Raw genomic sequence first — 14,774 nt, forward strand, 5'->3', positions numbered from 1 at the left:
GTTTTTCAGATAAGTACTAAATTTGTTTTCTTTGCAAGTGTGCTGTAATGGATTTTAATATGCGCATGGGAACATTATGAAAACCAATTGTAATACTGATTTGCTGTTGTATGAGTTGACACGTTCTCTAAGTTAAAAAAAACCCCAAAACACAGTTTAGTCACGATTATGTGGATATTGATTGAATATGAGTAGAAAATTCAAATGGGTATATGCTTCCAAGAAAATTAATATGTCAAATAAATAAACTCTTCAACCGACAAACATACCTATTATAATATGCTCATTTCATATTTTAACCCGATGCAGTACTAAATGACACTCTTAGCCTTCAAAGAAATAAATGTTCCTGCAAAAAATTGAATAATAAACTCGTTTTAACTTCATCATCATATAGTATGTCTTTATTTAATGCTATATGTTGCTTTTTGTGATTCCTTATTTATAGATATCACTTACTGAGTAACTAATCCCCATATTTTCTTTAATATTATTAAATATAAACAATATATTATTCTGAATCATTGCAGAATTAATACAATTGTCACATCGATACCGATACTTTTGATTTTGGGGCTTCTTAATCGTTTTCTCATTTCACTTCTGATAAACACTGGACTGCAACTTGAGACCAACTTTGCAACGACTGTCAAAATCTTCACTTAATAGACGTGGCGTGACAGTTTGCATTCAGCTGAAGGTATTTAGGGTTTGGTAGGGGCCTCCTTATTTTCATCTTTAGTAAGTTTGAATGTCTTAATCATGCTAAGCACCTATAGCACTACTGTGACATATGTGAATCGTTCACGCAATTCTTTCTCTCACAGTGTCCATTTTTTTATTACTTATTAGTTTACATATAACATCATTTAAAGCTGTTCAATATTTTTCTTCCTTAAATTCAAAAGAAAGCCCAACAATATAGAAGTTTTCGCAAAGATAGTTAGAGAAAAAAGACAGAACAAAATAACTGTTTCAATATTCGAGACATACAAAAAGATAAAAGAAGTATTTCAATATAATGTGCATATACATTGTAAATGTATTTTATAAAGAAATTCTCACAAAGTGGATACAGTAAATTTAAATTGAATGTCTGTTGAGTTTTGATGTCAGTTTGTTCTCAGTTGATGTAGTTACAGTCAAAGATTTTGTTTTACTGTACGATAACTTGTATCTCTGAAATTTACTGGACACACCTTTTGCAACTGTTGGATGTTTTAGAGTCAACACTAGCACATAAACTCCTTGGCAACCGTTTACTATGTTGTGCGTTACTTGGACCCAAATCGCCGGAAATGCCATGGCGATATAGGCGAGAACCCAGGTGGCTCCAAGCATGACGGATATCTGAAGATACATTGTACACCTGGTAGTGTCTTTCTTGTTTTTCTGTACTATAAATGATCCTTTCTTGACATATTCTATCCCATAAACAGACAAACCAATGCACACAAAATTGAAAACGAGACAAATGACGACAGGGGTCGTCGTGCTGATGTACACCGCTGTTTTGTTGCTGATCCAACAGTGTACAGTTGAACCGTATCCAAAATTCACAGACGGTTCGAAGAGATCTGAAAGTACACAGACCATGACGATCATGAATGGTACGAACCAACCAAAGAATGAGTACTTCCTAAACAAAGTCTCGCTGTCCGTAGACCGGCGAATAGAAATTCTACAAACGCTGAATGTGTACGCGAGATCAAACGCCATTACGCTTGTCCAGTTGAAAACGGACAGCCACAGATAATGCAAAAGAATCGCGTTTACTCTACAGAAGTTTGTGGTCATGTGAGGAATTAATGAAGCTGCCTGAGCTAGGAACAGTGCCACTGAGAAAGACAGCATACATTTGTCGTGTGTAGAACGGTAGGTCTTGGTGCAGATATGGATGACGAAAGCGATGACGAGGCTCGTGACGGAGATAGTAAACGTCACAATCGTTGAGAGTAATCGAACGTCATAAATGTCGTACCAAGGCTCTTTCTCACAGACAACAATCCCGGATGATTCTTGGATGAACTCGTACGGTTTAAGCTCTTGATTTGTTCCAAGTAATGTAATAGAGCTGTTTGATTCCACGAACGACCCATTTCTGTAAAAAGAAAGGGAATCTGAGCAGTTTAGAACGGATTTCAGCACAGACAGATCAGATTCTCCAAAACTTGTTGCATTCGTCATAAAGGGAAATCTCTTTCCATTCCCTGTCATACTGTGTGAAGTGTTTTGCTCTTTAATCTACAAGTACAAAAATTATATCAATTAGAGCAACTTCAAATGCTGAATTCAGGAATATAATTGATGAATGAGAACACATTTTTTTGGTCAGAACTTGTTTTCAAACCCACTGTATGTATCGTGGTTATATAAACAATAAAATGTTGGTTGGTGTAGTTAGAATAATTAGAATAAATCGGGGACTGTGTGTAGGTACAAAATTTTACAATAACAAAACTTATAACTTGCCCAGTAAATACATACATTCATATTTGAATTGTAATTCAAATATGTTGGCTTTCGATATATACAGAACAGGAGTCCCAGAGCCACATCGCTAACCTGGTTGCAATAAATGATTAAATCTACTTTTTGCTGATAAATACAAAACATCAAGACAATTAGATATTATTTTAAAAGATTTTTTAATTTCTCCAAATAAAGAAAAAACATCAAGTCCTTTTGGTGATTCAGTTTTTGAGAAGAATATTTTGAAAGATGTTACCCTATTTATTCCTACATTGTTGCTCCTTCCCAACCTCTGGAATCATGATTTGAACACACTTGAAGCTACAATACTTGAGATATGTAACCGTACATTGCAACTTTAATTAACCTTATAAGACAAATATACCAGGTATAAAATAGTTATACTACAACCTAAAATCTAAAAAAAATCTATGTAAAAAAAAATTGGATATTAAAACTTGGATCATGACTTATTATATTTCTTTCAGATTTACATGTGCATTGAAATTTTGCTTGTCACATGTTCCTTTTGTTCTGTTTTCAAATGAATTTTTCATATTTCGATATTCAAATTATCTTATTTATTAGGGTGAACTTGACTTAGACGTTTTGTTGTGTGTATGTTTAACTATCACGTTGTATGTGTTGCTCAGTTTGTCGATCACCTGACTAGATATTCAGAGGGCCGTCATTATTTCTCCCATGCCGCCCCATTTATGATCTCGTAATGTACGTACTACATCATGAATTGTACAGAGTTATATCCACTGTTTATGGACCTGCGCATTATCATAATATGCATGACCGAGTATCCTCTTAATCAGAGACATAAATAACATTGTCTTGATTATTTTGGGCTGACCTGTCAGGACCAAGGTGTCAATCGCCGGGTGTTGTTGGGCTGAGACAAGGAATCCATCGAATGACCTTACGAACGAGTTAACGTCTGATAGAAAAAAAAAACCAACATGGCTGCGCCCTGTTCTTACGAAACAGTGTAATGAGTGTTCATTGTGTTGGAGATCTTCTAGTGACTTTGGTTACATAAACAAAATTGTTTATAACTAAGTACTTTGGTAAAAAATGTTTCCAATGTCGCGTCACTTGATTTTACGAAGTATGTGTAGATTAAAACGCGTGGTTAATACACCAACAGTGCTTCGACAGCAGGTATGTACATTTCAGCTCGAATTTTCTTTATTGAAAGTCGGTCTAACGTATTCCTCGCAAGAACAATTTCCTCTCTTTTTCTTATCTACAAATATTTGATAATGACAACATTGTTTTCAGACTTTTATACATAACAAGGCATTTAGGACAGAATTTCAAGCTAGGCATAGGATAATCCAGAACTTTCTAAGAGACCAGAAGAGATTCAAATCCGATAAAACCGATCATGGAGACAAGACAGTAAGTAGAGACATCTCGTAGAAAGTAGAATTACATTCATTAAGGTCTTCCGTTTCCAGCGGAAGACCTTATTGTTTTCGTACTGTTTCTTATTATTATTATTATTATTTTTTTCCACAAAATTTGTGCACGCGATATCTCGAAAACTATTCGGCCGATTTCGACCATTTTTTCACAGATGATTGCCAGTGGTCATAATTCTAGAAGTTTTTTGAAATTTTGAAATCGTCACTTCCGGTTCCGATTTACGGCCGATTTTGTCAGTTTTTACGACCCATTTTGTGCAGACATAAACTCAGAGACTATAAGAGATATAAATATGAAATTTTCAGGATAGGTAGACCATAGTTTGAAGATGTGCAGAACGTATTTTTTTTGCGCCAGTGGCGCCATTCCTTTGAGCTCGCCTAGGCTCGAAAATTGGATACGAATTTTGCATTAAAAACTTCATACATTTTGATCTGTATCTTTTTATCAGTTAATATTTTGTTAAAACATATATAACAAAAGTGGTAGATAATCAAAATTTCTTTCCAACAAATTTAAGAAAAAGGGGCTGGTCCCTTTATTTAGGGGCCAAAACACTTACAAACTCTAATATAAATAACTTAAAAACGATAAAGATTTTGTAATGCATTATAGAAGCAAAGTTGTTGATCGTACCAATATCTATTAGAAAAAATCATTGCCACGCCCATTTATTACGTAATTAGGGATTTTTATGGGCCAGAGTATTTAAACTTTGACGCAATATAACTAGAAAAGTAAAAATATTTTGTTAGACATCGTAGAAGAGAAAATGTTTGAATTTATAATTTAAATCGATTCCACTTATCACAACACAAATTTCCGTCCCCATTAGGGATCTAGAGGGCTGGCCCCTTAAATATTCAAACATTTGTATCTCAAAAATGATCAACAACTTTAGATGGGTGTAAGAACAAAAAATGTAAGTATTCTTAAAACATTTTCAAAGAAATCAAGAAATAGGGGATGGCCCCTTTAATTAGGGGCCAAGAAACTCGTAAACTCTATTACAGATAACTTAAAAACGATAAAGATGTTGTAATGCATTATAGAAGCAAAGTTGTTGATCGTTACAATATCTATCAGGTAAAATTATTGGCACGCCCATTTATTACGTAATTAGGGATTTTTAGGGGCCAAAGTACTTAAAATTTGACGCAATATATTTAGAAAAGGAGACATATTTTGTTAAGCATTGTAGAAGAGAAAATGTTTGCATTGATGATTCTAATCGATTCCATTAATTAAAACACAAATGTCTGTCCCCAATAGGGATCTAGAAGGCTGGCCCCTAAAATATCCAATCATTTGTATCTAAAAAATGAACAACAATTTTGGATACGTGTAAGAACAAAAAATGTTAGAATTTGTAAGACCTTTCGATTGAATTCAAGAAAAAGGGGCTGGCCCCTTAAATTAGGGGCCAAGACACTCGTTAACTCTATTACAGATAACTTAAAAATGATAAAGATTTCGTAATGCATTATAGAAGCAAAGTTGTTGATCGTAACAATATCTATCAGGAAAAATCATTGCCACGCCCATTCATTACGTAATTAGGGATTTTTAGGGGCCAAAGTACTTAAACTTTGAGACAATATATCTAGAGAAGGAGACATATTTTGTTAAGCTTTGTAAAAGAGAAAATGCTTGCGTTGATAATTCTAATCGATTCTATCAATCAAAACACCAATATCTGTCCCCATTAAGGATCTAGAGGGCTGGCCCCTTAAATATTCAATTATTTGTATCTCAAATATGATCAACAATTTTAGATACGTGTAATAACAAAAAATGTTAGAATTTGTGAGACCTTTCGACCGAATTCAAGAAAAAGGGGCTGGACCCTTAAATTAGGGGCCAAGCCACTTGTAAAGTCTTTTTCATATACCTTAAAAACCATAAAGATTTTATTATGCATTACAGAAACAAAGTTGTTGATCATAACTATATCAGTTTGTAAAACGCATTGCCACACCCATTGATGACGTAATTATTGATTTTAGGAGACTTAACTCTTAAATCTTTAATATGCAAAATGTGAAAAAGCAAAACACTTTGTTATGCATTTTAAAGGATATTGACAATCGTATACATTATCTGAAAGGGAGTGTTTGAGGTGGAATTCAGAAATGTTATTGATATTTTAATCGTATCGTTTAAAAATTGAACGGAAGACCTACTCGTTACTCGTAACGAGATCGTATCTAGTTTTTTTTGTTTTTGTTTTGCAGTGAAAGTCAATTTTGTTAATTAAAATGTTTAGATTCGACTGTTTTCAATGAGAGCAGTTAAATACATGTATATGTAGCATTTATACATAATATGTAAACGGTGTGACCGTTGGACCGAGCGCAGATTTGATTTTCTTTTAATAAAATCTATTTAAAACGCACACAGTAGGATCCTTCTGCATGGTTGCCTACTCAAATCATTCATCAAAGTTAAACTAAATGTCGCGTGCTCATTCTACATTATGACGTCATATTTCAGACGTAAAACGTTAAAAGTTTTGTCTTCGGAAATAGCTGAAGAGAGTTACGTGATTTCGATTTTTTTTATATTTCTTCTTTCGTTGTTCATCAATTTTAGTTCACATGAATGCCGCTGTAATAAATTGAATACCTTATTCAGTATCTTAGAGATCATTCCTTGACATTAATGTTTTTATTTTCCATCTGATAATTTGATAAGACACACATAGAACAAGTCATGTTTCTTGATTAAAACACTTTTTAAACTTATCTGGTTTCCTTTTTAATTTCTTTAATTCAAATCACCTTCTATTGAAACACTGGAACTTATTTAATCGAGTCTATAGCTAGGGGCAAAAAACATCGATAAGTACCAGTCAATCAATGATCGAACTAAATTTTTAAAAACAAAATGGTTGCCAATATGGCGGCGCCCAGGGTTAGAAGAATTTTTTTTTGGCCTTAGTACCCCTAATTCAACTTTCATTTTTCACTGAGTTTCTTATATATACGTGTTACCATTAATCCTCGCTTCGCGCCTCTTGCTGTGCTGGGTATAAATTTTTCATTTAGTAACCATGAATGGGTGTTAAAGCTATTAAATAAAAAATTATAAATGAAGAGGTGAAATTAAATTAATTGAAACAGTGCCAAAAATGTAGCATACATGCATGTTATCATTTACACGTGATCATTATATTATTTTTACTGAAACAACATATTTGATTTAATCCTTAGCTTTGTCTACAATCTCTTGTCAGTAGAGAAATGAAATGAGGTGTGAAAAATTTCTCTAAATTTAATAAAAGCTTTAGCTTATTTTTTCTCCGATATAATTGTATTGATGATCGAATCAATTAAGCATGCAGTTCAAGATAACTTTTAAATGTTGGTGAACTATGAACTCTTTGTTCATAAGAACTGAAAGGCTTATGTACTTACTAACTTATCCTCTCCGTGCCCCGGAGGACACATGAGGCCATGAAAGGCTTATGTACTTACTTACTTACTTATCCTCTCTGTGCCCGGGAGAACGCATGAGGCCATGAAAGGCTTATGTAAGCAGTGACTCCTTTTACAATTCAGAACCTTGAAGGGACTACATGTGTGCCGGTGTTTAGGTCACTCTCAAATGTCACTGATGTCACAGGGTCGTTAAATGAATAACGAAATCTCTGGATTCGTACTTTGCTTTTATATTATATATGAAAAGAAACCTAGAAAACACAGAAAACACATTCACAACACAACACACACACGTTGACGAAAGACAATTACATGTTCTACATATTTAACTAAATTACAAACACAATGGTTTTCCCAATCAAATACCGGTGATTTACCGACAATATCACTGAATATGATGTTACAATAATATGTTTAACAGTGATCTTACTGGGTATCCAGGACTTTAAATAATAAATAAATAACTGAATCTTTGAAGATCAGGAATGGAATATAACAGTAAATGATACTAGCGCCGTAAAGGGTAGAATCTGTGGGTACTGGATTTGGTGGGACTTGCGCTTATATAGTGAGTGAAGTTAGTAAAACATGCATATTAATGAGTTAAAAGTCGTCGGTCATTGGTCAATGAGACATATATACCTGGTCAGTAATAAAAACCATGTGACATATCACAACATTCACACGTGCATTCATTCATACATATAGCAATGCATTCTATCAGCAATGCGCGCTGATAAATGTGACAATGATATTAAAGATAAGGCCAAGTCTGAAGTCGCAGGTTCTTTTTTACTACTAACTTAAAATTAGAGAAATACTGGCTTGCAACCAGTTTTCACTGAGTATCATTTATTGCCATTGCATTGTCACATCATTTTATCAACTCATAAAATTGTGTACGAGAAATGGTACTCGGCAAGAACTGGTCGCACACCAGTAATGTAAAAACTGTAATATTTGGAATTAATCTATCATGAAAAAATGATATTTTACCTAGAACCAGCAACCTAGTATTTTAAAGAATGACAAGTATTAAAAAACATGTTCCATATGATAGCTCTTGTCCCAAAACTGGAATGGAAATTTTGGGAAATTGAAGTTTAGTATTGTTAATATACAATGTATACATATGTAGTTACAGTTATATAAGGGTGAAAAGTACAGAAAGGGGAAGGATCTGTAAATTGATTGTTCATTAAATTGCTGTGTAAAAGATGGAAGCCTTATCCTCTGTACATTATGTTTGCCCTATTTTCTTTTAATCATATCTGATATACTTGCTAGTCACAAGTAATAAAACAAATTGAAAAAGTCTTTAATATATTTCTTTCTTTATGCAGTTACACTGTTCAGTTTTGTAAACCCTTTGTCCTTTGCTTCCTATCTTTAGCCAATCTCCTGGAGGATATCTATTGTCTGTGCTATTCTTGGAGGACTCTATGCCCTTCATCTTTACAACACCATGAAAAACCAGGATCTTAGTAAGTGCATGCATCTGTGTGAATTTATTCTTTTGATATTTGCTCAGTCTATCAAAGAGGCTACAATGTTGAAGCTTTTGCGTAGTTTTTGACCTATGTTTATCATCATCTTATAATTGAATATGCATTTATTTAATTGATTAGAAGAAGCTAGAGAAAAGAGAAAGAAGTTGGGTACGGCAGCTATTGGAGGTACTTATGAGCTGATAGATTTTGATGGGAAGACTCGCACGGACAAGGACTTTCTGGGACAGTGGATATTGCTCTACTTCGGATTTACTCACTGCCCTGACATCTGTCCTGATGAAATAGAGAAACTTGTAAAAGTGGTGGACAAAATTGGTATGCAGTAAAAATTGTCATCTAGTGCACATACATGTAATACAAGTATGACTTTATACTTTAGATTTATTTATTGATTTATAAACTTTTCACAACAGATGCAGATAAAGAGTTACCAAACCTACAGCCTGTATTTATAACAGTTGATCCATTAAGGGACACACCTAAAGCGATGAAACAATATTGTGAAGGTATGCAAGAATTTTCTTACCATCTATACATATTAATTTCCTAGAGTATGTCATGTAAATTAGTAGGAGCTGTTAACAAAATAGTCAAACATTATTTTTTAAGAAATTTACAATGTATATTGATAGATGAAAATTAACAAAATCCTATCAAAAAATTTTCTCGGCAGAAATGTTTTATCAATATTTTATCATTTTCCAGAGTTTTCTCCCAAGATAATAGGCCTTACAGGGTCTAAAGAGAAGATTGACGAGGCTTGTAAGAATTTCCGAGTGTACTACAGTAAAGGTCCAGAGGATGAGGACGGTGACTACATTGTGAGTATACATTGTGTCAGTGATGTCTCAGGGTACAATTTGATATTCCAAAAGATGGGGAAAGGGGGGCATCTGCTTTTTATGTACATGAATTAAACATAAGTATAGTCTAACATGTGACTTAATTGTTTGAGATTCATGTTCACCATGCAGAATTGTAATTTTGATAGTACATGTAAGGTCATAATAATTTCTTTTGCTAATTTGATAATGCATATAATCATGTGATAAACTCTCAATTATTATATATAGTTTTCTCCATACACATGCCTTCCTGTTTTTCATCATTCAAGTCAAAACATGTATTTATTTTAACACATAAATCATTCATGAACAAGAAAAAAATTGTTGACAATTGCTGATTCATTATTTTTTTGCCCCTACCATATGTAATTTTATATACATGTATGTCAATCATTAAGTTGGAATTTTTTCCAGGTGGATCATACCATTATTGCCTACCTGTTAAATCCGAAGGGAGAGTTTGTTGAGTACTTTGGTAAAAACAAAACCTATGATACGCTAGTGTTTGAAATCAAAGAGTACATGAAGAAATATGCAGTGTTTGAAGATTAATATTGGAGCATATATTAATTTCTAGTGTAAACGATATATCAATAAAACCTGTGTTCTTTCATTGCTGTTTTTATTCAATGTTTTAAAACAACCTTAAAGTTAACTCTGTTTATATATTAAGAAATTATTTTACTCTCGTATGTATGGCTTACAACTTGTCATGTGTTAAAGGTTCATTTCATTTAGGTTACATCAACATCAATAGTACATATTGTTTTATATCAGCCAATATTTAGCATTGGGCGTTCCAAGAAATGTTTTTTTTTTAAATTTTATTTCAAAATGGCAGTTACATTTTAAGTTGTTTAAGAAAAAGGAGGATGTGTTTGGTGGTTGGGACACACGATGATCGTACGTATATATAAGTGTCATTATCCAAGAAATATAAAGATTTGCCTGAATGAAGCAACACTGCCAACGATTTTAAGTTCATTTTGATGTAAATGATTTCCTCAATGAGATTAAGAAAACTTGTTGGATATACTTTGATCAAATTAAATCTCTATCTCTAATTGTCTCTTGGCGGTACTGTTCTTTAATTCAAAAATTGAGATTATTGGGAATCGAACCTTGTACATGACAATTAATTGACATGTACAATTTTCGATTCCCAGTAATCTAAATTTCTGCAAAAAACAGATCGAATTCACAAGTTGGTATTGTCTTTAAACTGATTATCAAAACGAGAAACGTATATTCCTGGTAACACTGCAATTCATTAGAGAAAAAACACGATATAACGCAGTCATGCGGAATTATCAACGATTGGTTTTTTTTCTCAAGAAAAAAATTAATTTCAATCAAAATTATACAGAAACAATGACAAACATTTATGCAGAATTGTCAAGATTATTTAGAATGTGTTGCATGTAAAGCACGGGCACCTGTTGTTAAAGGTATATCATTTTTAATAAAATGTACCATAGTAGAGGAAAAGTGCCTGTATGATATTTAAAAAAGGCGTAAACATTACATGTATACCAAGCTCTTCAGTAGCATCGATCACTGGGGTCAACATGCTTGTATGCAGTAAGGATAGTAAAAGTGGTTTTACGAAAAGAAAAATTAGAGGTGCGAAAGTTGAGTGTGGTTTTTTTTTATTTGACAAACCATTTTACAAGTTTGTGTATGCATGTTGTTGGGGCGGGGGCTTGGATCGTTTCATAGATACTAGTAATTATAAATATGAACATTGACTGTAAGCGAAATGCAATCTCAATAAAGGGTGTGTTAATGGAAGCACATCCCTTTAAGAACCAATTTTCTATAAAATTATATAAAAAGCACGAAACAATATATTCCTGATTTATTTTAAGATCCACTCCAGATTAATTTCTAACAGAGGGTAAACACATGTACATACTCAAATTTAGCATTTTTTTTTAATTTTTAGCGGTTGTCATGGTATTTTCCTCTGGCGAGACTTTTTTGTTGATTGTCTTAGTCCGTGTAATTAAGTGGAAAGATTCGTGTCTGTCTGAAGTTTTTACATTTAATGGTCTCTGAGGATTAGTACAAATCTCCTGGAACCATTAAGCAGTAGTATAGAATCATTTCCCTCATTGGCCTTGCCTGTCAATCAGGGAACGTATCCAATTGTCAGAGGTAATTACCTCTATCTGACAAAGAAGCTCTGCACATCGTGTTGTTGAAACAAAATGGGAGTATTGCACCTATAAAACTTAACACGAAGGACATGGAAAACATCCGATGCTCTTCTCATTTTAAGAGGAAGCATTCATTTGCATCAAGTTGGCTTATTTTATTAAGCATTTACCTATTTCTATTCAAACGGGTGGTCATACGATAAACAGCTCTGGCATAGCAGTAGCAACGTGATATAACAAGATACAAACCACGGTGTTTTGCTCATCAAAGAAAAACACTCGCCTCAATGGTACACTCATGTATGTAAGAAGTGCGTTTTTCCGATGAGATCCTCCGAAAGTTATTATGTAGTTAAGTCATAAACAAGAAAACAAACAGTAACACATTATAACATTCTGCGGTTTCATACCAGAAATCTAACAGATTAAAGCTTTTTTTAAAAAGCGTAAATTTGGTTTTTTTTAAGAATGTAAAACAATCTTCGAATACGCCCCTTTTAAGCAAACACTTGTTGTCATCATTGTATTCAGTAAACTCTTAAAATACAATAGAAATTAAGTACAAATAGATGCTCCAAGAAATTTTGAAAAGATTAAAAGGAAGAATTTATTCTTGGAACAAGCAATTTGCCGATTTTTTTTCATCGTTTCTTGCATTTTGAAGAACGCGCATCCAAAAACTATATAGATTTGTGTGCATAGCACAGTGTTCATTACAAAGTTTGAGATTAGTAATAATCTACAAGTATATGATACTATACAGGACTAGAGTAATTTTTATGAAGCAAAGGAAAAAATTAGTTCATTCAAAGTACCTTTGATTCTGACCCGATCATGCTTTTTACATTAACTGCATCAAACAAACAAAAACAAGTACTTACTCGATGAAGCGTTGCTGTAGGTGAACGGCCAACTCCTGCAATCTAATACTGTCCTCGATTAATCACTTCGAACACTATCGTGTTGGGAATCGTTCAGATTCCTAAGGGGAATCCTAGCAGGTGCCCTCTCAAGTTGTTAGACTCTGTCAGTAGTCAATTAACAGTGGCCAAATTACGACCAGGGTCAGATCTATAAGCAAAGGTAGTCTCACTATAAACAAATCAAAGAAAAAGTAAAAACAAAATAAGTTTGATATCTTACTCACATCAGCCTTTATTCGAACGCTCGGCTTTAAAAAATGATCAGAATGGACGTTCGTAATCAGCTGTATTGGTGACCGACATGGGTTGACCTATAATCTTTGACCACAGCAGATATGTCTGGGAGAACGCTTGTAATCTCATTGTCCATGCAATGATATGGTTACCATTTGTGTATATTACTAGAAAAACGTGTTAGGCACTTAGTGAAGGTCATCTTGATCGTAACTTAACTTTATCGCCCCATGACCTTTTAACCTTTAGAAGTACAGCCATCTGGTCTAACCACGAAGTTACATGTATTTGCGATCGTCATATTGAGTCAAATAGACAACTACCGATATATGCAATCTAGACGTTGGTTTAAAACACTTTGGCCAAGTGTTTTTGACTTTATTGCTTACAGGCTAGGATGCTTTCAAGGTTTATAACTATTCCTGAGAAATACATCCGATTAGTTCATAATGATTGTACAATTTTCCCTGGTTGGTCTTTTTTGACGCATCAATAAAAAACGTTTCCTCGCGTCAGAGCCTGTATCGTAGTGCTGTTTTACACCTTTCTGAGGAAACTCTATTGATTTTGTTCCGCTCATTTTATACCACTACCTAACGTGTTTTGGCACACCAGAGCTGACCGCACAAGATTACTTTTCAAATGACATTTGAAGAAATTACTAGTATATTGTCCCTCTGGAGACTTCAATCTAAATGCTCAATCCCCTTCTCTATGGCCATTGGACTAAAATCAATCTGATTTACCACAAGCTTGGGTGAAAGGTATTGAAGGTTTGTAATTTGTGAAAATGGAAAACAACTTCCTTTTTCAAATGTGAATAGATTTATGAAATAAAAATTCGAGAATAGAGTACTTTTAGGTTTGATAAAATCTGTTTATTAAGAACCAATTTACCAATTTTAACAAAGTTAAGAATTAAGTTTGGTCGTTCAATTTATGAATATATTGGGAAAATGTAAAGAGATCTTTATTTTAGCCAGGTTCAAAATGTGATCACCATAAAGCAAATGCAAAACTCCTGAAGCAAAAATCTTCAAGCTGAAGAACTTAGAAATTTAGCAAGGTCAAACGGCAAAGTTAAACCAATAAGATTAAAAGGAATAAAACACTTGATGTTTAACAGTAAAATCAAAATTAAAGTTGTGGAAGGACCCCTGATTGTTTCTATACGCATATCTGCAAAGACAAATTTGCTGCATTTCGAAAATTAAAAGAAATATTATAATTCCTAAAATTCTGTCTCATTACTCAACATATTGCCTGTTTGTTCGATGTGGTACGTAGAACAGAGAAAAGGGGAAAACTTTTTACAATTAATTTAAATTCGCTCGTTTTGTTAAATCAGCCAATTGATATACGAATCAAAGATAAAACCGCCAAACGGACTATAACCTTTTGGGCACTAAACATTTAACAACTGAAGGTTTATCGTTTAATTTGTGTTTGTTTACAACGTCTTGGCCAATTAATCATCGTATTTCTGTCAAATTACCTCCTACGATCTGCAGCTACATTTGTAATTACAGTTAGTATTTCTTGATTGATCCGCCCCTTTGCTGGTTAATCACAAAAAGCTAACGGCATGTCCTCCTGCATGCCGATAGCGAGAGAGAATTTCCCCGGCTATCTCATCTACATGTAAACTACAGTGTCTGTTTGATTAACTGCTCCTGTCTCGAGCTCACTGTGTTCTTTCTTTTGTTAATTCACATTTTTTCTTACTGTTTCTAATTTCTAAAGCTGTCCGCAT

The 14,774-nt window shown here is 33.6% G+C and overlaps 2 protein-coding genes across 5 annotated transcripts; one reads left to right on the top strand and one right to left on the bottom strand.

The window, feature by feature from the left end:
* Positions 1–841: 841 nt before the first annotated feature.
* Positions 842–13,804, bottom strand: LOC128190594 (G-protein coupled receptor Mth-like). Of its 4 annotated transcripts, none has more exons than XM_052862703.1 (3): positions 13,012–13,571; positions 12,746–12,935; positions 842–2,244 (listed from the first exon to the last, which is right to left on the bottom strand). In XM_052862703.1, the coding sequence occupies exon 3, from the start codon at positions 2,215–2,217 to the stop codon at positions 1,084–1,086; it is 1,134 nt and encodes a 377-aa protein (XP_052718663.1). In that variant the 5' UTR covers positions 2,218–2,244; positions 12,746–12,935; positions 13,012–13,571; the 3' UTR covers positions 842–1,083. The 4 variants fall into 4 exon arrangements, 2 of the variants coding, with proteins under 2 accessions (XP_052718663.1, XP_052718664.1); XR_008244366.1 differs by lacking the exon at positions 842–2,244 and adding an exon at positions 6,157–7,600 and having other exon boundaries at positions 13,012–13,804; XR_008244367.1 differs by lacking the exon at positions 842–2,244 and adding an exon at positions 11,710–11,829 and having other exon boundaries at positions 13,012–13,804.
* LOC128190595 (protein SCO1 homolog, mitochondrial-like) lies at positions 3,414–10,318 on the top strand. Its single transcript, XM_052862705.1, has 7 exons — positions 3,414–3,642; positions 3,763–3,882; positions 8,743–8,833; positions 8,978–9,175; positions 9,274–9,366; positions 9,566–9,681; positions 10,120–10,318. The coding sequence occupies exons 1-7, from the start codon at positions 3,556–3,558 to the stop codon at positions 10,255–10,257; spliced, it is 843 nt and encodes a 280-aa protein (XP_052718665.1). The 5' UTR covers positions 3,414–3,555; the 3' UTR covers positions 10,258–10,318.
* Positions 13,805–14,774: the final 970 nt, after the last annotated feature.

The sequence above is a fragment of the Crassostrea angulata genome, chromosome 6 (assembly GCF_025612915.1).
Source record: "Crassostrea angulata isolate pt1a10 chromosome 6, ASM2561291v2, whole genome shotgun sequence".
In the NCBI taxonomy this organism is placed as follows: Eukaryota; Metazoa; Mollusca; class Bivalvia; order Ostreida; family Ostreidae; genus Magallana; species Magallana angulata.

Bases quoted from the DNA above. Each gene is read 5' to 3' on its own strand.
- LOC128190594 (XM_052862703.1), bottom strand. From the start codon at position 2,217: ATGACAGGGAATGGAAAGAGATTTCCCTTTATGACGAATGCAACAAGT.
- LOC128190595 (XM_052862705.1), top strand. From the start codon at position 3,556: ATGTTTCCAATGTCGCGTCACTTGATTTTACGAAGTATGTGTAGATTA. The intron at 8,834-8,977 runs GTAAGTGCATGC...TTAATTGATTAG, and splicing joins CATGAAAAACCAGGATCTTA to AAGAAGCTAGAGAAAAGAGA. The intron at 9,367-9,565 runs GTATGCAAGAAT...ATCATTTTCCAG, and splicing joins GATGAAACAATATTGTGAAG to AGTTTTCTCCCAAGATAATA.